Here is a 27,513-nt window from a genome sequence, read left to right on the forward strand (position 1 = left end):
GGGGTCAGTGCACCCCAAATGCTGCACCCTCTCTGGCACCGGGGTCCCCACACTACCGTGGGTCCCCTATGAGGCCTCCTCCTTCCCCTAATCACCTCACCCAAGCCACCGGTCTTAGTCAATAATCAAAAAGAAAAACAAAATAATAACTGCCACCAGTCAATATCATCAAGCAAAGCAGCAGGTCAGCTTACATTTGCAGGCTTGGTGCTTCAGCTCCCGACCATTAGCTACAGTCCTTGTTGTGGTGCAGCTGCCGTCTCTCCACAGCTTCGTAGTTCCTGCCCTTGGACCACTCACCCAGCTTCTCTGTGGAGTTTTTGGAGGCACTCCTTCCCCTTCAGCTGCTGTTCCCCTTACTGCTGCTCTGCCCAGGGTTTTTATAGTCCTGCCCCTTCCGGTCAGGTGACTAGCTGGCCAGGTTCAGCATTTAACCCTTTCCTTACCAGCACTCCATGCCCAGAAAGTTCTGGCCTTCAAGGGGCGGGTCTGCTTTCTGATGACAGGGTTAGGGTTCCCTGTTACACTTCTGTACTTTCTAAACCTCCCATAACAGATAGCGATTCCAGACTCTGAACCATAACCAAACAAGGACCAAAGAAAGACTCTTGTTACATGCCACGCTGGCTTCTAGCACCCTGTACTTATTAAATTCCCTGGAATTTTGAGGTGCATGAGGAATTCCCCATCACAGAAAACTGGTATCAGCTACCTGTTCCGGACCAAGGTTACCAACTCCATAGCCTCCAAGAAGTTCATTTTGTTTTCTCCTCAGCTATGTTTGTGAAATCACCATCTGACCAAGATGTTCAGGTGACTGGGTAATCTTTCCATGGTCTTGTACAGTATAACCTCATAAATCTATACATCAAAAATTCAGAATTATTGAAAATCCTGCACTTTTTAAAACTACACTCCTTTGGGGAGTAGTAGCGGCTGGTCCTGGAGCAGCAGAGGGGAAAGTTTGCATGCGGCGCCTGCTGCTGCCATCCACCACCCCATGTCACTGCTCTGCATGTGGCCACTGCTCCGAGAATGGCCACTGCTATCCTCCCCCTCCTCCTGCCACTCTGGGACCTGCCACTGCTCTGGTTTTAAAAATCTGGAATTGTCACATTTCCGGCAGGTGCTCAGTTCTGAGCATGCCGGATTCATGATGCTATACTGTATTGTCTTTGTCCCCAAAAGAAGCAGTAGCTCCCAGACATCAACATCTTCAAGACTGAGTCTTGAGGATAGCTTCAATTGTAGAAATCTCAAGTAAGGATGGTCCAGAGTAGACTAGGTAAGCTTCTGGACATTTTGCACATATCAGTAAAAATGGAGAGAGAAATAAAGAATAAGAGGAGAAGGATGGGAGAAATTTTCTGTCTGCTTTTAATACATACAAAGAGGTAAGTCAGAGAAATTAAGATGCAATGATTGATAAAGGAATACTGAAGGCAGGAGAGCAGACAGCAAGGAGGAAGAAAGTACTAATATTGATTAAAACATTTTTTGGATAAACTATACAGCTAACAGAAAGACTGAATTAAGTATTTGTAGGATACTAGTTGTGATGAGTAAAAAATAATTGAAATTTTGTGTTGATGCAAACAGCCTCAGCAACGAAATGGATGAACTGAGACTACTTTTACATCACTTGTGATGTGAAATTGGCTAATGTTAGGTATACCTATAACTAGCAATCATGTCTAAAACTCAGGAACTTAAGTATATGTTAGAATTAGAAAAAATATAAAGGTAGGGTTAACATAGTTCATTAAACTAGATTGTGAAAAATAACATGAATTAAACAGAATGAGTGTGTGTCAAAATCTCTCGAGGGAAGGATGGTAAAAGAAGTTCTATTGGTGTAGTTCTGGGAGTCTGCTGTAGATCCTAGGGAGAAATTTTAACATAGAAAGAGATTTCTTTAATAATATTACAGAAATTTCTGTTTGTGTCAAAATCTGACCTTAGGATCTACAACAGACTCCTAGCACTACACCAGTAGCACTTCGTTTACCATCCTTCCCTAAGATGTTAAGTTAGAAGTTAAGTCTAGGAAGTCAGGAAGTGAAGTTAGAGATTTCTCTGATAATATTGCAGAAATATTTTACTTAACTTCCTAGATATAGATTGGTGAACAATACCACGAATAATGGCAAGGTATAAATATTTATGGCTGTGATAAATGACAGGTTTTGGTTATTTTACTAAATTGTCATTGAATCAAGAGATAATGATAGTTTAGATGTTGTTTTGTTAAAGTAAGAGTATTATAGAAAAGCCAGCCGTGGAAAATGATCTTGAGAATGTGAGTTGATTCATTTTAAACTAAATGGAAGAAACGGAGAAATGAAGGGACTAGGTCAGGGCTGGGCAAAATGTGGCCCACAGGCTGGATGCAGCCCACCAGGCCATTCTATCCGGCCCGCAGGGCCCCTAAAAAATTTAGTAAATTAATAGTTATCTGCCCCTGGCTGCCTCTCATGCAGCCCTCAATGGCTTGCCAAAACTCAGTAAGTGGCCCTCCACCCAAAATAATTGCCCGCCCCTGGACTAGGTAGTGAATTCGACTGGACTGAAAAACTCAATGACTTTGCTGTGAAGAAATATTGTATGTTTTTAAGTCAAAAATGCAAAAATTATTTGGATTTTTCATTCCTGTCAAGAGGAAAAAAAAAATGTATGAAAGGGCTCCAAACATGTGGATAAGTAACCACCTCAAAACCAATATTGGAGTAGAAATCCTACAAGGAATAGGAAAAAGGACTTATCAGCAAAGATTGCTTTAACTTATCAGTCAGAAAGTGTAGGAATAAAGTGAGTATTGCAAAAATGAGTCTAAGTTACCCTTTAAAAGAAATTAAAGCAAGCAGGAAGACAATGGATATGTCTGTCTATAGGATCCCAAGACAAAATACTTTCTCCCAGGAGAAATGCAGCATTTGTTTACATCCTGAGAGACATAAGCTGAAACACCAATGGCATAAGAAGCTGGTTCCTTCAGCCAAAAGGGCTATTCTGTATTCATTTAACAGATGAGAATAGCAAATTACGAAGTAACATTAGCAAAATGTGTTTTTATTTATCAGGATTCCATACTTAGATTGGTTGAACATCTGTCTCAGGAATCCAGGAAGGAGTCTAAGCATCAGCCACCCCATGTCTTAGCTATAGCAGCAAAGGCAGATGGAATGGTAGCAACAGCAGAAAGAGCTGGGGCCAGGCACACCAGTCAACACCAGCAGCAACTGGGGGCTTTGAGTTCCCCCTCCCACTCCTGCTCTCCAGTGCTTGGCCACCCCCTTCCTCTCTCCAGAGCAGGATTTAGCCAAAAGCCCTTTCCTAGTCCTGCTCAGCAAGGCTTTGCTCAGGGTGAAAACTTGCTAGTTGTACTTCCAGAGGGCTGCAGTGTGTTTAACAAAAATAATTTTCAGTGGCTCACATAGTAGATTCATAGATGTAGGGTCGGAAGGGACCTAGATAGATCTTCAAGTCCGACCCCCTGCCCTGGGCAGGAGAGAATACTGGGCTCATATGACCCCATCTAGGTAATTGTCAAGCCTCCTCTTAAAGACCCCCAAGGTAGGAGCCAGCACTACTTCCCTTGGAAGTTGGTTCCAGATCCTAGACACCCTGACTTTGAAATAGTGTCTTCTAATGTCCAGCCTGAACCTACTCTCAAACAATTTATGGCTGTTATTCCTTATTCCTTGTTACTCTGGAAGGTCCTCGGGTGAACAGGGTCTCTCCCATTCCCCACTGGTCCCCCCTGGTAAGTTTATAACTCATGCATTCGGTGATCTTTAGTTAAAGTGCCCCCACTGCCATTTTTCAGTGTAGGGGTGCTGATGCATATGACGCTCCAGGTGCTTTAATTAGAGTGGCTTTCAGAGCAACTCAGATTAAAGCACCCCTCCACCCCCACAATCCCAAAGCATGTGTATAAACACCCTTAGGCCCTACTAAATGTTCAAATTAAAGCTGGATAGAAACCAGCTATAAAGTTGTTATGTATTTTCAAGTACTAACTCGTAGCTGTTTGACTCTTTTATAGATGGGTAGACATGTTTATGGCATGTTAATTAGTTTGCACATGTGGCTAGTCTAAATGTATTGTTCAATTAACATGTTAATTGCATAATATATATAATGCGTGGCAGGAGCCTTAGAATGAAACTCTTGGGAATCAATACTAGAAAGAAGAGAAAGATGTGTTTTATATTAACCAACTTTTGATGTTGACTGTATTGCTTTTGCAAGCCACTTTTCTTCCTTTTCCTCTAATTCAGAGCCCAGTTCTATATGGCTTTAGGAGCTGAGCAAAAATGAGAGACCAGGGTAATAGTACTGAGGAAGTAGCGTGCTGTAGGCAATACCCTACTTTGCTCTCTCTCAACTTTTTATATACCGTAGCTCTAATTTCAGAGGGTCTCACAAGCAATGTGGATTGCAGTCCACTTTACTAAAGGATGTAAATCAGGGCTAGGCAAGCTTTTGGAGCAGTAGGCTGGATCAACCCTCCTAGAGTTCATGGTGGGCCTATGCTCCCAACCCAGGCCACTGCTGTAGCTGCTGCTTCTCCCTACTGCCCAGTCATGGTGTGGGCAAAGCCCTACCTTTTCCCCCCAGCTGCTTGGCTGCAGCTTGGACAAAGCCTGTCCTGCTGCAGCCCAGTATGAACTCCAGCTGCAGTGCTGGCACAGCTTCCTCCCAGCTCTGCAGACTAGATTCTGTGGATGTGAGGGCCATATGTTGCTAATTCCTGGTGTAAACTATTTATATATAGAAATCTTTGGGGTAACAGGGCTCAGAAGATGTGCATGTTGCCCCCAGCTGCCAATGATGAGGTGTACAGCTGCTACAGTGGAGTACTGTAAAGGCAGTACTGTTGGAACATAAGATTCACTATAGATAAATCATTTTATATGATGATTTAGGTGTTTAAAGTATCTTCTTTTAAATGTATTGTACAGCCATTTTGGTGTAAAATATCAATTCTTTCTCCTTCAATTTTTTCCAGGTGAGAATATATTTTTGATTCTAGATGGTCCAGTAGATGCAATTTGGATTGAAAATCTAAATTCTGTTTTGGATGATAATAAGACACTAACTCTGGCTAATGGTGATAGAATTCCTATGGCTCCTACCTGTAAGTTGTTATTTGAGGTTCACAACATTGAGAATGCCTCTCCTGCAACAGTTTCTCGGATGGGCATGGTCTACATCAGTTCCTCTGCCCTCAGCTGGAGACCAATATTACAAGTAAGACTAAGACTGAAGAGCATTACCTACTAGTTTTATTTTGTTGTACTGTGTGTATAGATGTGGGTTTTTTTTCCCCCCCCACAGGCATGGCTGAAGAAACGCTCTTCACAAGAAGCTGATGTTTTACAAAACTTATATGATAGAATCTTTGAACCAACATATACATATATGAAGTTAAACCTTAATCCAAAAGTGGAACTTCTAGAATGTAACTATATTATGCAGGTAAAGCAGATATTGCCATGCAAATTAGTTTATATTCGTGTATGAATTCATTCTATAGCCAAGTGTGTTGAAACAGCAAACAGAACAATCATTTCTATGAATACTGTTCAGTGTAGAGTAAAACTGCATTTCAAAAAAAATGTACCCCAACAACTAGATGGCCAGAAATTGGTACTAAGATATACAAGAAAGGCTTTTCTGTTTCCAGCTTGGGTGAAACTGAACTTTTCCTCTATATCTGCTCTCAGTGAAATCTCTAAATTTACTTAAGCAAGGAGTTTTGTGGGTAATATTTTTATTAGACCAACTGCATAGTTGGGATAGAAGGCAAAGGGACCTGAAGAAGAATTCCCTGCATTTAAAAGCTTGTCTAAATCTATACCAGCCATGCATTTGATCCAATAAAAGATATCCACAGAAATTCTTGCCTCACATATTTCCTGGACCATTGTCTACAACATCACACCAAAACTAAATCTATTTAAGATGTTTGAAAATTTAAAAACAGCATAGTTCTGTGCCAGTTGTCCTTCAAATCTCCATCTTTATTTTGTACATTTTTATTATGAGCCCATTTTCCATTCTTTTGAGATAAATGGAAAATTCCATTCTCCCTTTCCAAACAAAATGGGTATAACAGGTTTTTGTCAATCTATCCATTTGTCTTAAGACATTCTGCTGTGATTTGATTTTTTTTCCCTAAAGGTATATTATTTTTTCAGTCTTTCAGTGGCTACTTTAAATTTGACCAACATATTCTTTTCACAGAAGACATCAAGCTCCGCTATCTTTTCTCCGTTATTAAATGTAAATGTTATTTTTGTGGGGATCTGTTAAGGTTATTAGAAAAATGTTCTCCTCCTCTTCCTTTTCTCCTTTAAAGTAATAGTGACTTTTCCTTATTTATCTTTTATTGGACCTTTCCTCCTGTAACTAAAATCTCCAGCTAGTTGTTTAATCATTTTATAAAGTATTTCTATGTCTCTCCATTGCAGCCATTTCAACTGCCAGTGCCTGTCTATCAATATATACTCTTTCTATCCTATTTTTCACCTTTATTTTATTCCTATATTCATCTCTTTGTTACTTACCTTAGGCCTAGAGTAGATTTAATTTCTCCTGCTTGCTTTCTTTACCAACATCCCACATGTCATATCTATTCCACATTTTTGTATATTAATTCAAAGAGCAGCCTCAGAAATTTTATCCCTTAAGGGAGAGAAAATAGTGGATAGAAAGTTTTACTTGTTATTCTGTGAAATCAGGAATTTAGGGTTTTTTTTGGTTTTGGTTCGCTTCTTCATGATGGGGGACGGGGGTGCTTACTGGGTCAACCCCATTAATTGACAGTCTTCCCTCCCTGGGAAGTAGGAAGGCAGTCAGTTGGTAGTTGGCAGCTGCTGAAAAGCAACTGCTGCCACAGAGCCCAAGGAAGCATTTTTTTGTGGTGGGAAACCTCCCAGTTTCCCCTGCAGGAAAATAGTTCCCATTTATTGCACTCCTCTGGGCCAATGCAGAGCAGTGTAGGGGGAGGCAGGGGGATTCTGCTGCAGCAGCAAGGCTTCCCAATGAGAGGAGTCTTGCATCTGCTGCACAACTGTTTCCTGCCATTTTCCTGCCTATTGGTGGAACAGGAGGCATGTAGGGATAGGGGGGGCACTTCTCCTGAAGCTACAAGTCTGTCCAAGCCCCAGAAGCCTTGCAGCAGCAGCATAGCTGCTTACCCATCCCACCAATCAGCTGGTTGAATAGACAGCCAGGGGTGGGAGGGATATTATTCTGTTTCAGGAACCCTCCTGGTGAGGGAGAATTCTCCCATGGCTACAAAGCTACCCTAGCACAAGGAGTCTTGCATCTGCAGCACAGCTGTCCCTACTCCCCAGCATACCTCCAAGTGGAACTGAAGGGATGCACTTGGCAGGGGCTCTTCTGCCATGGTGGAAACCCTCACAGAACTCCAGGAGGGTTCCTGCTGCAGGACAATGCCCCCCTGCCCCCCCATTTGGCCAATCAACTGATTGCCAAGATAGGTAGGGGGGTGATATTCTTCTTGGAACCCTACCAGGGCTCCAGGAGTGCTCCAGCCCCAGGCACATCTGCCTTCCCACCACTGCACTGCTCTGGGTATAACTAGAGGAGTGCACCAGGTTGGGGCTCTTCTACCCTGGTAGAAACCCCCTTAAGACTCTGGGTGGGTTTCTGCCTCAGGATAATAGTCCCCCTTTTCCTGCTAATTAGTTGATTGTTGAGACAAGGGCAAGGTCCTTATAGGGGACCCTGACAGCTCCCTCCGGGGTGGGCGGTCATAGAGCCAGTATTCTTCCTCGCTCCACCTTAGAGAAAGGGAGGGAAAGCAGAGGACTGCAGGATACTGGGTGTCCTCAACACTCAAGAGAATTGTACAGCCAATCCAGTTAGTTCTAGAAACGAGAAAGTGATCTGCCTGATTGGAAGAGGTAGACATTTCTTGCAGAAGAGCCATTTTTCTTCTTCAAGAAAGCATTTGAAAGGCTTTTCTCCTGGCACAAATATAATTCCTGTACATGGCATTTGAGAGAGGTGGATCTACCTGCATAGAACATACTTGGTGTTCTGAGGCAAGACACTTATTCCTTGACCAAGTGATTATATAGGCTTAAATGTCTAGTAGGAATAAAGAGATTTATTTTAGTGAATTAATTGGCTACATTCCATTTAAGTCCAATTTAGGGCACTTAAAGTTCACATACAGTCTGGCCCTTACCTTTTCATTGTTTCTGATAGGTGTTAGGTACCTAGGTAAATTGGAAAATCCCAGCAGGTAAGTATTTTTTATGCACTTAAATATCTTTAAATATTTGGACCATTGATTTCTAATAAGAAGGGGTTCTAAATGCCCAAATTACTTTGGAAAATGAGAGTTGGATTCCAAACTCATATAAGCACAAAAAATGTTGGTAGTTTTACTGTGGCTTTACTTATTTTTTGCTATTTTTCCTTGTGTTTATCAACTTAGATTGCTTTTCAGAATCTGTGTTTTATGTTTGGATATATTTGAAGGTAAAAAATGGTATAGTGTTTTCTTAATGCTCTTTTTATTATTATTTTCAGTCTATTCATCTTTTGGAGGGTTTGATTCCCTCAAAGGAAGAAGGCGGTATTTCAACTGTATTCCATCTTCATAAATTGTTCAGCTTTGGGCTGATGTGGAGTTTAGGTGCCCTTCTGGAACTGGATAGCAGGGATAAACTTGAAGCCTTCATTAGAGCTAATGATAACAAATTAGATTTGCCAGAAATCCCTGTAGAAACCAATCAAACAATGTATGAGTTTTATGTTACTGATTATGGTAAGAGAAAACACACTGGAATTCTTTTTTGATATTTGGTTATTTTTCTAAATAAATATGTAGCTTACAAATAAAAAAAAATGGACTGCATTTCTATACTATCTTGTTTCCTGGTTACCATTTTCCTTCTTGCCAGTAACCTAGCAATGCACTAGTTTTATGGGATCTGAATATTATACCTTGGATGATACCTCTAGAAAAATGATTTAAGCACTAAAGGGATTTTAGGGGAGGGTTTAATATTATTAGTAAAAGTTTTTATCCCTTTTGTTTTTAATTTATTTCTCATGACGTCTTTCTGTTGAGTGCCCTTGAACAGTCTATAAATTAGAGAATTTTCATGAATGTTTTTTCAACTTTAATTTTACTTTTATTTGGTACTTTATTTTCAACTTTAAAGTATTTTGTCATGATTTTTTTTTCTTGCTATAAACTGTCTCAGTTTTCTCTTAATAATATATTATTATTATTTTATTTGATAAGCTCCAACAACATGGTTTGGAATAGATAGTATTTGTTTGGGAAAGGTGGTGAAGGGGATATAACAGTAGGAGTCTATTACAGACCTTCTAACTCAGAGGAAGATCTTGACTACGAATTCACTAGGGAACTGGCAGAAGCGGCACGCTCTCATTGTGTAGTTGCCATGGGTGACTTCAACTACCCTGACATCTCATGGGAAGAGTATTCTGGCAAACCTGATTGGTTGTGAAGCTTCCCCACTTGCACTGACAAACTTTACTTGTCTCAAGAAGTCTACTGACCAACGAGGCAAGGCGTTGCTGGATCTGGTACTGGCCAAAGGGGATGATCTAGTGAGTGACCTGAAAATCAAAGAGAAGCTGGGAGACAGTGATCATGAGTTGATCACTTTCTCTATCCATCACAAAGCTGGCAAATCAACCAGAAATGCAGAAATTCTCCACTTCAGGAAAGCCAACTTCCACAAATTCAGGAGGCTGGTTGCCAGGGCCCTCAGAGGCCATTATCTGAAAGAGGGCGGAGTGTATGATGAGTGGTTGCTCCTTAAGGACACAATCCTTAAAGCACAAAGGGAAGTCCATCCCAGCCTGTAGGAAAGGTAGCAAAAGGCTTGGGCGACCGCCTTGGTTAAATAGAGAACTCATGGACCTCCTGTATCTTAAAAGAGAAGCCTATAAAGGATGGAAGTCAGGTAACATCACCAAGGAGGAATATTCAGCACTGGGCCTCACCTGTAGGGAGCAAACTGGGAAAGCTAAGGCAAACTCAAACTGGCTACAGAAATCAAGGACAATAAAAAGTCCTTCTTCAGATACGTAGGTAATCAGAAGAAAAACAAGAGCAACATTGGACCCTTGCTAAACCAAATGGGGACAACTGACACCCTGGAAAAAGCTCATCTCCTTAATGATTACTTTGTGTCAGTCTTCTGCCAGCCTAAGGGGATCACCCTGCCTAACAAGATGCAGGATTGCCAGGGTATGGGCAAACATATGCCCATCATTGGTGAAGATCTTGTGAGGCAACACCTTGAGAGGTACAAATCAGTTGGCCCAGATGGAATGTACCAAAGAGTGCTAAAGAAACTGGCTGACATCATAGCGCAGCCCATGCTGAGGATATTTGAGAACTTGTGGCACTCAAGAGAGGTTCATGGAGATTGGAAGAGGGCCAATGTGGTGCCTATCTTCAAGAAAGGGAAGAAGAAAGACCCAGGGAACTATAGGCCAATCAGTTTGACCTGAATCCCTGGTAAGATTTTGGAAAAAATCGTCAAAGAAACCATTAACAACAGGCTAATGGAAGGCAACATTCTGAGAGATGTTGCCAACATGGCTTCATTGCAGGTAGATCTTGCCTGACCAACCTTATTTCCTTCTATGATCAGGTGACGCATTACCTGGACAAGGGAGAAGAAGTCGATATTATATATCTGCATTAAAAAAAAACAACTGGGGAACTGAGGCCTCGACAGCCTTATGGTCTGATGGCTGGGGAACTGGCTCTGTGGTTGGACCCAGAGAGTAATAATCAATGGAACCATATCTGCATGGCACATGGTGACCAATGATGTCCCCCAGGACAGTACTTGGATCAGTACTCTTTAATGTATTTATAAATTATCTGGATTCAGGTATCAGAAGTAGACTGGCTAAGTTCACTAATGACACCAAATTATGATGAAGCGTGGTCACACTAGAGCAGGGGTTTTCAACCTTTTTAAATAAATGTACCCTTGGCAGCTGGATGTGATGCAGTGGCAGCGCGGGGTGGTGGATGGTGGCGGCAGCCACCGCATGCAAGTTCCCTCCCTCCCTCCTGCATCCAGCTATCCAGGCAGATCCTGTGCAGCCCACAGAGGGGCACTGCTGCCCTCACCACCCCCAACACTGCTTCTGGAAGGCGGCAGTGCAGGGTGGTGGGCGGCGGCGCTCCATTCCCACCTGCCTATGCATACCTCCTAGGGCCTTTCCAAGTATCCCTGGGGGTATGTGTACCCACAGTTGACAACCCCTGCACTGGAGGCCTGGATAGGCTCGCAAGGTGGGCAGATCTAAACTTGATGGCATTTAACACGGAGAAATGCAAGGTGCTCCACCTCGGGGGGCGGGGGTGGAATCCACACCATACTTATAGGCTCAGCAGTGCTACACTCACTAGCACCACAACCAAAAGAGACTTGGGGGTCACGATTGACCACGAGATGAACATGAGCCACCAATGTCATGCCGCAGCTGATAATGCAAACAAAACCCTGGTTTGCATCTACTGATGCATCTCAAGCCAGACCCAATAAGTCATCCTCCCACTTTACTCAGCCTTGGTGAGGCTGCAGCTGGAATGCATCCAGTTCTGGGCTCTGCACTTCAGGAAGGATATGGTGAAGCTTGAGAGTCCAGAGAAGAGCCACATGCATAATTAGAGGACAAGAGAGCAGGCCTTAGGAGAGGCTGAGAGCAATGGGACTCTACAGCCTGGAGAAGCGAAGGCACAGGGAGGGGACTTGGTGGCAGCCTATAAGTATATAAAGGGGTGTACATCAGGAACTGGGAGAACATCTGTTCACCAGGGCACCCAAGGGAAGACATGGTCTAACCGTTACAAACTCCTGGAAGACCATTTTAGGCTGGACATAAGAAGAAACTTCTTTACTGTCTGAGTCCCCAGAGCCTGGAATAGACTCCCCCCAGAGGTGACGCAAGCACCTATGCTGGACATGTTTAAGAAACTCTTAGATGCCAATCTTACTGGGATCATTTGACCCCAACTGACTTCCTGTCCCTTGGGCAGGGGGCTGGACCCAATGATCTTGTGAGGTCCCTTCCAGCCCTAATGTCTATGAAATCTATGAAAACGAATGCATATAGCCATTTCCACAATATTTTTATAGTTTCAATAAAATGGTCACTTTCACAAAAAAATTATGGTTCTTGGTTGCTTTACCCATCTGTATATGCCATAGCTACATCTATTTTCTGAAATAGATTTTCTATTGCCTGAAAATATAAGTTTTTTCCAGAAATCATTCTATAAGATTGTATACCCATCTATCTGAGGATTTGCAACAAACAGAAAAGCTCGAACAACTAAGTGACTATCCAACCCCAGTGGCATTCTGTCATCCTAACAATATAAGAGGAAGTGTCAAAATTTAGCTTCTTAAAAGTGACTCCTTTTTCCATGATAATTCAGGATACACTAAGAAAGAGTTGATATAATTCTCCAGTTCCTTTTTCTTTATAATATGAAAGTGGAATAAGTGTGACCCCCCACTTCCTCCTCCCCCTCCCCTACCACCTTCCTTTTTCTTTGTGCTAGGAAGCAGAGAAAGGAAGGACTTCTCTCCAAATCTGACTGTCTGACTTCCAAGATAACAGTTTCTGCTGTGAGTCACCTGTGGCTGAGCTGTCCTGGGGCTCACAGCAAATGGGAAAACAGTATTTGGACTAGTGAAAGTACTAGGTTCATACAGGAAAGTATGAGGCAAAACTTTTTCCCTTTTGTTGCTTTTTAGGTGACTGGGAACACTGGAGTAAAAGAGTTCAAGAATACGTTTATCCAACAGACAGTGTCCCAGAATATGCATCTATTTTGGTTCCAAATGTTGACAATGTGAGAACTCAATTTTTGATTGACACAATTGCAAAGCAACACAAAGTAAGTGCGTGGTTTTATATTTAATATTGCAGCTAATATATAAAGTAAAGAGGCTAAAACTTGGAAATAAGTTCTCTGTATTTTCTCTGTCTCCAATCACATTTTGGCAGGTTGAGCCTATTGGTTTATTTACTTTTTATAAGCATAGGACTCTCGCAATTAACTCTGGATCCATATAAAAACATTTAAAAGTAATGCCCATTCTTAACATCAATAACAAATCATTTGAGTAAGATCTTAATACAAAAATCTGTTAAGCATAACCTAAATAATCCCTGCCTTTTTCCCCGTCTGGAAAAGGGTTCATGGAAGTCTTTACAATACTCCTTGAATATCAACTGATTCATGCCCCCCTGCATGAATAGGAAATCTAGATTTGAAAGCTAAGCATCATCCTTTAAAAATACCCTGTCACCTGCAGTTAGTGACAGGTTGCTTTGTTCCTAACCCTTCTCTTCACTAACTTTTGTTTTTTATTACAATTTAATGCAGCAAAGAGCAATTTTAAATCTCTGTGGATTGGAACATTGTAACATGGTGACTTAGACACCTGTCTCTGACTACAATACTTCACCTGTGGCATAGTAGAACTAACCTCCCACAGACCTGGGTAAACTAAAATGGTATTTGTTGCAGGCACTAAGGCTGTTTCTTTAAGAACAGAAACAGCTGGGCTAGAGAGCCCTGCGAGCTGAGGCAGAGCTCCACAGCTGCAGGTTGCAGCAGGCTAATTAGGGAATTAGCTGGCACCTGTACCCAGTCAGCTGACTGGAAGGAGGCAGGGCTCTGTGCACACAAGCCCCAGGGCAGGGGCTGGCTGGAGTTAGTTCCCTGGCAGTCACCAAGGGAAGGAGCTTTTGCAGGGAAGAACCACTTAAGGACATCCAATGGCCTGATCTGCTGCCTGCAAGATTAATGGAGCTCATAAGATACCTGGGGCCAAGAGGCACACAATAATAAGAGAGAAGTTTACCTTCATAAAGGGCTGGAGTGTGGCCCCCATTCTTATTGTTATGTTGTAGCCCAGGGAATGTGGCCTCCATTATTATTGTCAAGTTGTAGCCTAGGGGCTTGTTTTTCTGTTGTCCTTTATACCGGTAGACTGGAAAGAGGCTAATAGGGGAGGAGGCCTCATTGGGGCACACATTGACGTGTTAGAGACCCAGCACCAGAGAGGGTGCAGCTATAGAGCTGCAGAGGGCCCAGCGCTAGAGGGGTGCAGTTGCAGGGCCCGCAGAGCTTGGCACCAGAAGGGTGCAGTTACAGGGGCCCAAATGAAACCTTATCAGTGAGACCATATTTATATAGCACCTGAGAGGTATGGGGTGTACTAAAGGGGAGGTTTTGGAGCCATGAATCTAGCCCATAAGGCTTGGAGTGTTCCATGAGACACTAGCTTACGGTGAGACCCAGCAAGGGGTCTGTCCAGTGGCGGGCATTCACCCCAAAACCCTGCCCCTATCTGGGGTAGAGGCTTGTCTCTATCATTCTATGTTTTTTTGTCAATCTCTGGTGCTCCTTGCCTTGTCTGAGTGGTTTTCTCTTTTTTTCCTACTCTCTTACTCTGTCTTCTGCACCAAGACAGTTTTAGCACCTTGGCTAGGCAGGCCAAAGCCCACCGCGACGTCTTGCTGGACTGTCCCACATGTCCACAATCTCATCTGCCATGACTTGTTGTTACGGGAGAAAATAGAATGCTGGGGCATGTGGCCTTTAACGCTTTCGCTCTTGAAATCTGTCTTAGTGTAGTGAGGGCTCTACCAACCCCTACACTCTCACCTGTTCCACCAGGTGTTAATTCAGTAGAATCGGCAATCTGCCTCTGAGCAGTACAAATGCTCTGTGGGTCTCTAGGTTTGGGTTGTACTTCACCCAGCTTGAAGCCTTGCACAGATCTGCCATTAATCCTAGCCAGTTCTTTTACTGGCCTATTGTCCCGATAGTTGCAAACACATTATCTGTCTGGGATGACTTCCCTCTCACTCCAATGAAAAGGAGGATGAAAACAAACTGACACTTCTCCTGCCCTTATATTCCCAACTTTATGGTACCCTTTTTCTTCAGCCCTGCTATTAGGGTCTTTAGGGTACCTTCTAACTGCCCCGCGGCAGTTTCAGTTTCTCTCTGGGCATTTCCTTCAGGGTTCTCTCCCCTAGCAGCTCCCTCCACAGAGCTGCTTCTCTTAAACCCATTGCTTTCTCAGTGCCTTCAGCTATTCTTGCTGTCTCTGTGCCTGAGTCAGCCACTTCCGGTTTCTGGTGCCCTTTTTTGCCTGCCCCAGGTCTCCTTTTATCCTGGAGTTCCGGCTGACTACTCCTCCCCTCCTGAAACACCAGGTGAAGAATGAGCCCTGTGGAGTTCTTTGCAATTCAAGTGGGACCAATTTACTTCTCTGAGGCTCTTCTCTCTCCTCACAGGGTCCAAGATCCCGCAGGGTTTAGTAGGGTCCAACAGGACTGTCACCATGCAGAAACTCATGGGCAGCCTCCCTATTTGTTATTTATACTAACAAGACATGGCAGGAAAGAAAAGAAGGTGCCTGCAGGGGCAGAATTGACATGATCACAGAGCCCTTTTGGCATCATGGCTATCCCCAGGGACCCTGTGCCATGACAGTATTTTATACATGAGGTACAATTTACAGAGCATAGTCAATTAACCTACACAGAGCACAGTACTCCGAGTGAGACCAGTATGGTGGGACAACTCATCCTGTGGAGGCAGACTTCAGTGGAGAAAAGCCTGATCAGGGGGTTTAGTCACCTAAATTGAAACGTTTAGGTGGGATTTTAATTGTGATAATTTAGGGGCTTCCATCGCTGTTATGGAAAGGGGTTCTATCCTTTTTTTTTTCCAATTATTATTTTTTATTTTTCGCAGAGCCTGTCCACATCTCCCACACTGTGGGCAAGCTGCTGGTGGGCTGAGTGGACTCTGAGCTGCGGGGGCCGTGGTCCTTCCCTCTGCAGTGGCAGTGACCTTTGGGGCCACCCAGGTGGGATGCTAGCAGAGGGGTGCTGCCCCAACTTGGAAGCAGTACCCTGCCAGATCCAACTCTTCAGGGGAAGAGTTGGATCTGGCAGGTGTTGCCTCTGAGATGGGGCAGCACCTGCCCACTAGCACCCTGCCCAGGCAGCCCTGGGGGGCACCGCCACTGCAGAGGGAAGGACTGGGGCCCCTCACAGCTCAGGCAGTATGCAGCCCACTGGCAGGTCATGTGGGTAGGCTCTGTTGGGAAAACAAAAAAAAAAAAAACAGCAAGGGGCCTGATCCTTTTTGTGGAGCTTGCCTGCCTCTCCCGTGGCCAGGGGGTGAGCTACTGGCAGGCCCCGAGCTGCGGGGGGGTCCCAGTCCTTCCCTCTGTGGTGGCTGCATGTCCCAGGACTGCCCAGGTGGGTGGCTAGTGAGCAGGTACTTCCCTAGCTTGAAGACAGCATCCAGTCCAATCCAACTCTTCCCCGAGCCTGAGCTGGGCAGCATCTGGCATACTAGCAGCTTGCCTCGGTGGCCCCAGGGGGTACTGCCACAGTGAAGGGAAGGACCAGGGTCCCCCGCAGGTCAAGGGTTGCTCAGCCCATCAGCAGCTCAACCCCAGGCTGTGGGAGATGCAGGCAGGCTCCATTGGGGGGGGGGGGGGGGGGGGAAGCCCCACCCCCCCCACCACTTCTGCCTTCGGCCTGCCTCTCCTGCAGCGGAGGGGGGTGTTGGGGGAGCTTTCAAAAGGCTGCAACTTTATAAATATCTATGTTACAAAGTAAACTACGTATGGATATGGTTTAGTTTGCAACATAAACTCATTTAAGTCGTAAAAAATACCCCACATTGTGTACAATGTGATGCAATTAAACTGCAAAAATGGGCTATTTTTGTCACATGTACAAGCACCTCCTTTTGCTTTGAACTGTAGCAAGGGTTGCACCATTTTATCTATACCCTCTTATTAATCATAATCTCAACTAGAGCAGGGGCCAGGTCTGGGTCACTGAAACATTGCATCTGGCTAGCGGACATGGGGCTTCAGTAGTGGGGGTTTCAGCTGCAGGCTCTCTCCCCATGCTGCCATGGGGACAAGCGCCAACTGTGCATGCTCTCCTGAAGCTGCCATAGGAAGACTTGGTAGTTGGTGGATGAGAACTAAAACTCAGCCACTACCTGCCTCTGACCTGGGGTGGGTCATTCCTGCCCCCAGCTAGAAAAGGTTGTCTACCTAGGTTGCCTAACTGAGCTAGAATCATGGACTCTGTCAAGCTGTGTCTTTGAAGGACCCACATCGCATGCCCCATAATTCCAATATAGTTCTAAGACTTTTGTCTTACCAAAAGTGAATTTCCACTTTGCATGCTTCACAAAAATAAATCCCTCCATCATCCTGTCCAAATCCACAACATTTTGCTGAAAAAACATCCTGCTTAAAAATAATGGTATAATCTGGAGGCATGTCCAGTTCTAAAGATCTATTTTGGACATACCAAACCGGAAAAAAAAAAATCATGCTCTTTGTTTCTTTTCATTTGAAGTGGCAAGATCTTTGGACACCTTAACTATTCATGGCCAGATGGATTAAATTCAGTATTGTGAAAGCATATGTATTTACTAACAAGAAATTTAAAAAAAGAAAAAGCTTTAGTTTGTTTCTTTTTCCCTATATTTTTCTATTTGCTAGTTCTTAGGCAACATAAAATTGTAGGAAACAATAGCTTGTGGAATAAAAAATTCCTTACCTGATAATTTTCTGTCAATAGCATATTTTGTAGTTCTGCCCTCTTAATATGACCCCCAGAGCATAGACAAGAGATTAACATTTATTTCTATGCCTACAGGCTTATGGGCCAGATAACCCAAAAGTACATAGTTTGTTAATTGCTGTTAAGATTACTAATCATTTACTTTGAGTTTCATCACACCTTTAAACTGTCTTTTCTAGAGGGTAGCTTGAGTGTAGATGGGTGTACTACATGAGACATTTCCTGTAGAACTGACTTATTAACTCTGCAGTAAACATCTCAGTGTCTATACATGCACCTCTCTTAGAGTGCAGGAAACAAATAAACTCTGCAGCAGGGTAGTACTTGTAAATGCAAGTACTGCTGTGCTGCAGAGTTTTTGTGCACAACAGCATATGTGTAGATGCTGACCTGGCTGGCTGGGGCACGATGGTGCCTCGTTGTGGGGACTACCTGCTGGCTATCCCCTACACTGAAACACCCTTGTGCCCCAGACAGCCAGCCCCTGCACAGCACATTGAGTCTGGTCAGAGCAGCTCTGGCCTAGCAGTCTGACCCCTGGAGCCGCCTGCCAGCTGGGGCTGCTGCAACTGGGCTCCACATGCTGCATTTGAATATATTTCAGAGTTGACTGCTCTAGAACTAATTGCTTCCAGGTGCACATTCAAACAGTGCAACTGGAGAGCAAAAAACTCTGGAGCAGTTTATTCATGTGCACTAATTGCATGTGTAGGCATTCCACCTGTCCAGGCCCCAGCCCATGTGTAACAGGGGTGTCTAATCAGGGCTGATTTACCTTTGGCCCACCCACCTGTTTCTGGGCCAACTGCCCGCCTTCCCACCTGCCATGCCTTGTTGTTAATTAATTATCTTAATTAGGCAGGAGGCTGCCAATTTTCCTGGCCCAATGCCAGGGGGCGCTATCTGCAGCTCCGTACCTCCCCTACACCGCAGTCTATGCCTTGCAGATGGCATCCAGCTGTTACTCTTACTAGCCCCACACTGGGCCACTGGAATCCTCCTGTCAGGACCCCTCCAAGATCTCTCCATTCAGGCAGCCTACCCCACCTTCATTCAGGCTATCTAGCTCCTTGAAACTATTTTCCCCTCTTGGGTGTGGTCCCCTTGGGACCTTTGGCCACACAGGCCCAGGCCTCACCTCCAAGGCCAGTCAGAAACCCCAGGCCCTCTTAGCTCTGGGCATCCCTTGCAGTGGGCCCCTGGCCCTTTTGACTGTCCTGGCCCTGGCCCCAGCATTGACCAGTTGAGGGTACTCTCTCAATCAGGTCTGAATCTCTAGCCCCACTGTCTCCCCTGGGGTCTGCCCTCTGGGCCCTAGTAGCAGGCAACCCACCTGGTTGTGGGGGCTAGGGTTAAGGTGCCCCAACCCGCCTTTCACCGGGGTGGTAAGTGGCCTGGCATTTCCTGGGGGCTCCTTTGCCACTGAGAGACCCACCAGGCCACCCACTCCCAGCAGGGTGCAGTTTTAGGTCATGCCCAGGACCAGGACCAGGAGCCTCCTAGCCATCCCCTACAGCTCCTCCCTTACCTCCAGGATGTTCCAAGAAGCCTCCCAGCTAGGCAGTATTGCTGCCTGACCAGCCAGCAGGGAACTGAACTATTTATATAGTCAGCCAGGGTCAAAATGGCTGCCGCAATCAAGCACCTGCTGGCTGCTTGGCTGTGGTCTTAAAGTGGCGGGCACAAACAGTGCCCTGGCATACCATGTTACAATGCAGAAACTCTTCTAAGAAATTTCAGAGGAAGGGGGAAGCTCTTTGTGGCAAAATTATGGGAGACAATGGTAGTAGAAAGGAAATTATTGGGTAAGAAATTTTACATTGAAATCATGTGTCAGAAACTGCATTTGATGGTCCAATAATGTCCTCACCACATGCAGTTTTAATAGCTCAAATGGTACACTTTAAGGAAGCTATTGAAGTGATTGTTTCAGGAAAGATGTGATGCACAGAAATTGCGAGAAAAAAAATTGTGGAACCTCCCATACCTTTTCTTTTTATTTTACCCCTTTTGGCCTCCCATCTTCAGTAATTTGTGTTGGGGAATCTGGAAGGGATGGTAAACCCTCATAGTCTTTATAGTGGTATAGGAATCCTATAAGTATAATGCATGAATAACTAGATAAATATTTTATTTTTTAATACCAAGTGCTTTAAAATATTTCTGCAATGCTCTGTCATGAGTTTTTTTTAAATGTTTATTACAGGCAGTTTTGCTCACTGGAGAACAAGGAACTGCAAAATCTGTAATGATTAAAGCTTATTTGAAAAAATATGACCCTGAACAACATTTGTCGAAATGTTTAAACTTTTCCTCTGCCACAGAGCCATTTATGTTTCAGGTAAAAGCTTATATTTATGCAATACTTATGCATTTTTGCTCATGTAACTATTTGGAAAGTACCTCATTTTGTTAATATAGGTTAACATTTTCTTAAAATATCCTTAGTGAGTTAAGACTGCAAGTTCCTATGCAAGTCAAGGGATCTTGTTCTCCCACGTCATTTAGTCATTCTTGAAAATCCTCTGCCAAAATACTTTTCCGATTTAAAATAAGGTACAGTAAATAGTTCAGAGGTGCGCAAATTCATTCATTCTTCACAAATGGGCTGTGTCCTGTTTTCATGGATCTCTGAGATGATTCAGTATTTTTTGTAGGGATTCTAGGACTGTTTCACACTTTACTTCACACCATGAGAAACTTTTGCCTAGGGAAAAGATTGGTTGAATCAGTTTCCAAATAGTTCATTTTATAGGTTTAATTTTTATTCATTTTTAATATTATCTGTCAAATGAGGAATCACTGAAACTTTAAAGGTCTAATCATTTGGGACCTCTGGGGTGGCACTTCTCTAGCAGACTGCAATAATAGCTGCACACAAACTATGCAAGAACCAAGTTAAGAATTACAAATGGCAGATTTCCAGGTGCTCTAAGGGAATTAAAACTCGGCTTCTGCAAAACAAAAACTCAGAACAAATGTCAGCCCATCCTTTGAGAAACCAGAGCAAAACATATGTAATTTCATTGGAAAGTAACAGAGCATTAGTTTCTTGGAGCTAAAGCAATAAAGTTGGCCCTACAAAGGTGCCAGAGTCCCATCAGGGGTAATCACATTCATTGGTCAAGGGGAGCGAGCATAGGAGAGCCCTAACAAGACTGGTGGGGGTAGGCCACAGTGGGTGCCAATAAGGAATGGAGCATTTTAGTTGCAGACCTGAAGCCTGGTGGATCAAGGTAGGTCCAAGTGGAAACAGAATTTATACTCTAAGTTGAAAAAATTGCACTTACATAATTATGTAAGTGCTACCTAGGTGTGTCATGGTGATATAGGATTTGATCCTAAGTATTCTTTATGACTTCTCATACATTTGACCTCCCAACAAGCATCAATTTGCCAGTTTCAGTTGCACACAATGACCAAATTATTTCACCAGAAAAACAACTTCCATGTTACTGGCAATGGATGCTGTCTCAAACAGATAGCCAGAAGGCTTGCTTAACACATGCTCACCTCTCCCACATTTTGGAAGACTCACCCAGAAGATAATGTGAGAAGAAGAAAAGATGATAGTTCTAATTCTATGCTGGTTAAGGAGACTAGGCAGACATGGTTCTTTGGGTAAATGTGGTATCTTTTACTATACCAGCTAAATAGTTGGAAAAAATGTTCTTTGCAAGCTTTTGGGCAGAAACATCTTTCTTCAGGCACAGGGAGTCTGCTGGTGTGTCGTGTGCTCTCCTGTATAGAATAGAAGCCAATATGCAAAATGCAGGTCTGTGAAAATGCATGTGAAATAAGTAAGAAGACTAGCATTAAAGTTCTACTGCCTTTACCAATGAAACCGGGCCTACTTTACTAAATTGTCAGTTGTCAAATTGTTATCTGATAATTGTCTTTCTTTTAACCACTTCTTACTTCATCTTGCCAGCTGTGGTAGTTTATAATGAATTACATTTCAGTCATTTAACAACCTGTTTATTCTAAAAAGTCATACAACTTATCATTAACTGTGGGTTTATTGCTAATAATTTGCTGTAGAGTTGTTTCTTCAACTTTAGAAGAACTTATCTGCTGGCTGAAATGAACTTCAGGACTTAATCCTGAATCCACTAATAATAACAGGGATAGGCACAGTCCATTCATGAAGAATTGGGAGAGAAGCTGTTAACAAAAGAAAATTATCTGGTAGAAAATTTCATTTATCTCAAGGGAACAAGAAGCAGAGTGAAAAATAAATAGAAGTAAATACAAAATATTTTAAAATTATATTCACAGCATAGACACTAAATGAGAACCTTTATTTTATAGAGGGCGATAGAGAGTTATGTGGACAAACGCATGGGCAGTACTTATGGACCACCAGGAGGCAGAAAAATGACTGTATTTGTTGATGATATTAATATGCCAATAATTAATGAATGGGGTGATCAGGTATCATTCAAAATTTAATATTTTAATATATTACTAAATATATTCTAAAGTAACTTCAGATTTAATTATTTGTGTTAAATACCATAATTCAAACCTTTTTTTTTTTACATACAGGAAAGATTTTATCCTTTTTTACTATGCAGTATTTTTGTTTATAAATAAATTCTGGAAAAGTCATATAATAATGATATGTTTATGAAGTAAAAAGGGAACAGATTAGACATCTCAGAGATATATTTCAGATTTAGAAGTACTATTTTGTACATTATTTTACGTTATTTCATATTTTATAAGACCATATGAAAGCAGCATAATTCTCAAAAGAACATGTTATTAACTTTCTGTGTGAGATTAAATTGACAGTAACTGTCACTTAGCACTGTTTTAGAGAAAGCTTAAATTTTATTCTGTGTTATCTATGGAAGAGCCATCTGTGTCTTGTAGGCAGACATAAAAGTTCTTAACACTGCTTAAATATTTATTTTAAAATATTTATTTCCATTCTACATGTCCCAAGACATTTGTCTGCTTGTTTGTCCAAAGCCAATTCACACAATGGGAAAATGTATTGCATGCATTAAATGATTAAAGACCATGCAGAATCTCTTTCTCTTGGACATTTCTTCTTAAGAAAGACATACAACATTATTTGCTTCTTTCAACTGAAAAAGCAAAGGGCAGAAATCATCCAAGTTTTCATTATTTGGTACATAAAAAACGTTTTGGAAAAAGATAGGTCTTTAGGAATACTAGCTCCAAAAGACATTAGAACACATTCACTGAGGTCAGCAGCAACCTGATTTCTCCATCTGTGGGTGCATCTACACATGTGTTTTAGTGCCAACTAGACTGCAGTAAAACATCACTTCCTACACGTACACTGGTATCAGGGTGCAGTAAACTAATTAGCTTTGCTGTAAGATAGTACTGTTGAGGACAGTACTGTCTTATAGCAGTCATTAACTGCTCTGAAATGCACATGTAGAAAGTGACCAGGCAGGAGCCAGACTCCTGCTTGCCACCTAGCCACACAAGTCTGTAGGTTCAGGATCCTCATGCCCTAGCCAGCTCCTCCACTGCCTGATGCCACCACCCAGAGCCCAGGGCTGAATTACCACACCCCCTGCCAGCCTGGGCCTGTTCCGCCCCAGCTCAAATTACTGCTGTACCAGGCTTATGTGTAGATGCTGTGCCCAGGAGCAGTTTATTTTGGTTTGAACAGCTCTGGAGTTTATTGTTTCATCTTAATTTCATGTGTAGATGCATCCAGATAAAATTATGTTGGAGAATACTGGGGGTGTGGACAAATGTAGCAATTGTACCAGTAGTAAATTGTGCCAGTGTAAGATGCTGTGATATAACAATTATGTCTGTTCATTTCTACACTGGTATAAAAATAACTAAACCATTGTAACTTTAAACCCATTTTATTCAGGTTTAAAGTTACAGTGCTTTAGCTCGCTCACACCAGTATAAGGGCTGATTAAATATAACTGTTAGTCTGGAACAGTTGATTCAAGCTCTTGAGTAGCAAATCTTGCTTCCCTTTTAAGAAGAAGGATTAAAGTTTTCTTGTACCAGTGATAATCTAGGAAATATGCAAAAAGCAAGGTTTCTAGTAATATCTTTTATTAGACCTACTGTATAGCATTCCCTTCACCTTTTAAAACAGTTTTCAGTTATAGCTGTCCACAGCTTATAGTTTCTTAACTAATAATTTCTTTGTTTTTATTCAACTATTTGCCAGTACCTCCCACAAAATGGTAGACAAACTCATTAGTATTTTTCTAGTTAACGTGTAGATCTTTTGCTGGTGAATAGCTAGATGGATAGATAGATGGGATGGGGAACTAAAATTTGCCGCTCTCACTTCTGCCCACCCCTCCCTCTGTCCCAATCCCATCTTAGCCCAGTACAGCACAGCTCTGCTCCTGCTGGGAGGTGCACTAACACTGCAGCCAAGCAGGCCTGGGAGAAGCAGCTACCAAGCATCCCCCTTTCCCCTCCCACTGCTCTGGCCTCTGCCATCAATGCATTGCCAAAGCCACCCATCCCCCATCAGACTGGAGCTGGATTGTTCAGCCTGAGGCTTGAAAAAGGTTGTTTTCCTCTGGGATAAGGTATTATCTCTTATGTAAACTTGAAATCTTATCTCTGTTCTGACCTATGTCTAGATTAAAGCACAAAAGACTCTTTGGAGGCAAGTACCAATACAGCAAAATTTAAAGAAATTAGCATGTGATTGTTTTCCATTATTTTCCTTTGGAACGGTAATTAGTGATTTTTTGGATAGATCACAAATGAAATAGTGCGCCAGATGATGGAAATGGAAGGAATGTACAGTTTGGATAAACCTGGAGACTTTACAACAATTGTTGATGTACAGTTAACAGCAGCTATGATACACCCTGGAGGAGGCCGTAATGATATCCCACAGCGTTTGAAGAGGCAGTTTTCTATATTTAATTGCACATTGCCATCCAATGCATCCATAGACAAAATTTTTGGTAATCTTTTTATTTATTTATTTATATATATAAAATGTATTGCCAATTAAGCCATGTAAGCTATAAACTTAATTCTCTTCTCACATAAATTTAGTTCAGTAGTACCTCCAGATTTCATCCTTTTCTGCGTCTTACTCCAATTACAGGGTAGCCAGATTTCAACTCCTAAGTGTGGGGAGGGCTGACTTGTATGTTGCCTTGGTACAGTAAGACCCTTTGAGAGCTTCTCTAGCTGGATTAGGTCTACCCCATGCAAGTTAAAGCCAGGGTTTAGACAGCTTCTTCACTTTATTTGGAATCAGTCCACACTTTTACCCATTACATTTCCTTAACTCAGACCTCAAGATCTAACAGCTATTTTTGCAGACCTGTCTTGTAATCACTATTTAAATAGGACTTTACATTCCCACCTCCTGAATTATGAGGTTCCTGCTTTTATGGTCATAAGAAGTGGAATCCATATGAACAAAGCTTGAAGAAGAAAAAAGTAGTTACTTTATAATAACTGCAGATCTTCAAGTTGTATTCTCCATGTGGATCCTCTTCCCTCCTCTGCTATAGAGTCTTATATCTGGATCTGAGGGATAACTGGATCTGCTTCGCTCTTAATGTCTTCATGCCTGGGAGTGTGCAGGCATCCAGATAGAGGTACAGACACAGCCCCAAGAGTGTATTTGCCAAAAAGGATTGGATCTCATGGGTGAATAATCATCACAAGTGAGATCCGTATGGATATCACATTCCAAAGAACCAAAAGTTTTGCAAAATAACAGTTCTTTCTTAGGAAAGAATGAGGTATATATTGCATTTATTCTAAAGTTTTGTCTTGTGTCTTATTCTTTTTCAGGAATTATTGGCTCTGGATACTTTCACCCATGTAGAAAATTCAGTCCTGAGATATGTGATGTAATCAAGAAATTAGTCCCAACTGGCAGAATATTATGGCAGTGGACAAAGGTACACAATGCTAAAAATGATGAAAATATTCACTATTTATGAACAGTGTGCAACAGGGTGCAGGGACCCTTTAAGGAACCAAAAATGGCTGCTAGCTCTGCTTGGCAGTGAGGTACAGCTAGGGGGAATCAGATTCCTGGGTGGATTCCCAGCGAGGCGCATTTAAAAGCTCCTGAGAGAGAAGTAAGACCTGAAGAAGGTTACTGTCACTGAGAGATGCTGAAGAAACTTTGAGGCCTGAACTGAAAGGGTTCTTTTCTTTTGATTTCCTTTGAATCAAGTGCGTAGAGCAGCCTGAACTTGTATTGGATAAGATTTCAAATTGAAGGGCCTGGTTTTGTTGAATCCTGAGAAAAGAGTGACTGCCTTGCAATAAATGAGCTGGCAGAAGGCATGACCACCTCACACAGAGTAGCTTTTATCATAACTTAGGCAGACACTGAAAAATGTGAAAAATCATATTTTGCATGGAACTATCCACAGTTGTTACCATTTGCCAGCAGGGAAACAGAAAATAGTGGTGTCTGTCTTCCAAGCTCTATCCCCAAAGTAAGGTAACCTAGAGCAGGCTTGTCCAACATATGGCCCATGGGCCGCCCTGCGGCCTGAAGAGTCATTTTATCTGACCCGGGCGCTACCGCCGCTGCTGCGGAACGTGGAGCTGCTGCCACCACAGAGCACAGAGCCGCCAGCAGCGCCACCACAGAGCACAGAGCCACGGCTGTGGAGCACGGAGCCGTGATGGTGGGGCAGCGGTGAGGCGAGGCGAGGCGGGCAGGGCCGACCCGCGGGCCCCAGCCAGCAGCGACGGGAGGGGAGCTGCTTACCCCTGCAGGGCCGGGCTCATCAGCGAGCTGGGTCCTGCCACTGCTGCCCCAAGGAGAGACAGCAGTGACAGACTGCAAGGATGGAAAGAATCTGTCAGTGAAAAATGAATAAGTAGGAGACAGGAAAAGAGCAAAGAGGGACACAGAAAGAGTGACAGGAAGTCATGGAAAAGAAAATAGGTCGAAATTAGAAAAAACAACAGTAAAACAGGGAAGAGAGGGGGAGGAAAGCAGGGGGGGAAAAGGCCTAAGGGAAACAGGATAGTGATAATAGTGCAAGGTGAGAGAGACTCTCAGGCAAAAAAAAAAAAGGAAATCAGGAAGACAAAAGGCAGAACAAATAGGAGGAGGGGAGGAAAGGTTGGGGAAAAAGAAGAACATAAGAGATGGGGTCAGGCAGGTGCCTGGTGGTGAATCAGATGTCAGGCAGGTTGTAATGTGTCATAAATCCAATGGCTATGTTAAGTCCGTGAAATATTGAGTCTGTGAAAATAAAAATAAGCATCTTTGTCTGTATAGGTTTTATTTTTCTATTTATTCAAAACATACCACCAGGATGGGAAAAGTGGATGCAAATGCAGGAACCAATCTCCCCACCCCACGACTGCATTACAGGCAGCGATGCCAACTCTGCTCTGTGGAGTCTGCAAGGGAAGCCTTGCACTGGGGGGAAGGGAAACCCCCACGAGACCCCCACATAGCTGCGGCAGGGTCTCAGGCAGGCTCAGGGGAGCGGGTAAAACCCAAAGGGCAGCAAGAATTCACCTGCAGCCCCCCCCACCCCGCCCCAGCACCGTAGGGGAGTCCCATCCAGGGGCCCGTGCACACTGAGGAGTAAGTAAAACAACACCCCGGCGCCCCACAGCACACAGAGCTCATACTGAGTGAGGGGGGGAAACCCTCCATAAGACCTCCCAGAAGCCCCCCAGACCCTGGGCAGCATGTGGATTGCAGGGTGGGCACTATCCCCCATATCTGCTCCAGTGGTATGGTCCGTGCCACCGCCACTCTTCCAGCACCAGAGCTGGTGCTGGGTCTGCAGCTGGTACCTCTGCCAGCCCCACAGACTCCCAGCAACCTCCATAGGTGGTTTT

General features: G+C 43.3%; 1 protein-coding gene across 1 annotated transcript in view; it reads left to right on the plus strand.

The window, feature by feature from the left end:
- DNAH8 (dynein axonemal heavy chain 8) overlaps positions 1–27,513 on the plus strand; it is a 340,250-nt gene that overhangs the window by 188,032 nt on the left and 124,705 nt on the right. Inside the window, exons 51-58 of the mRNA XM_025197818.1 lie at positions 5,012–5,253; positions 5,341–5,481; positions 8,572–8,809; positions 12,807–12,949; positions 19,901–20,035; positions 22,006–22,128; positions 24,422–24,635; positions 25,483–25,592. Coding sequence (XP_025053603.1) covers positions 5,012–5,253; positions 5,341–5,481; positions 8,572–8,809; positions 12,807–12,949; positions 19,901–20,035; positions 22,006–22,128; positions 24,422–24,635; positions 25,483–25,592 — 1,346 coding nt within the window. The remainder of the gene's footprint in view (positions 1–5,011; positions 5,254–5,340; positions 5,482–8,571; positions 8,810–12,806; positions 12,950–19,900; positions 20,036–22,005; positions 22,129–24,421; positions 24,636–25,482; positions 25,593–27,513) is intronic.

The sequence above is a fragment of the Alligator sinensis genome, unplaced genomic scaffold (genome assembly GCF_000455745.1).
Source record: "Alligator sinensis unplaced genomic scaffold, ASM45574v1 scaffold198_1, whole genome shotgun sequence".
NCBI lineage: Eukaryota > Metazoa > Chordata > Crocodylia > Alligatoridae > Alligator > Alligator sinensis.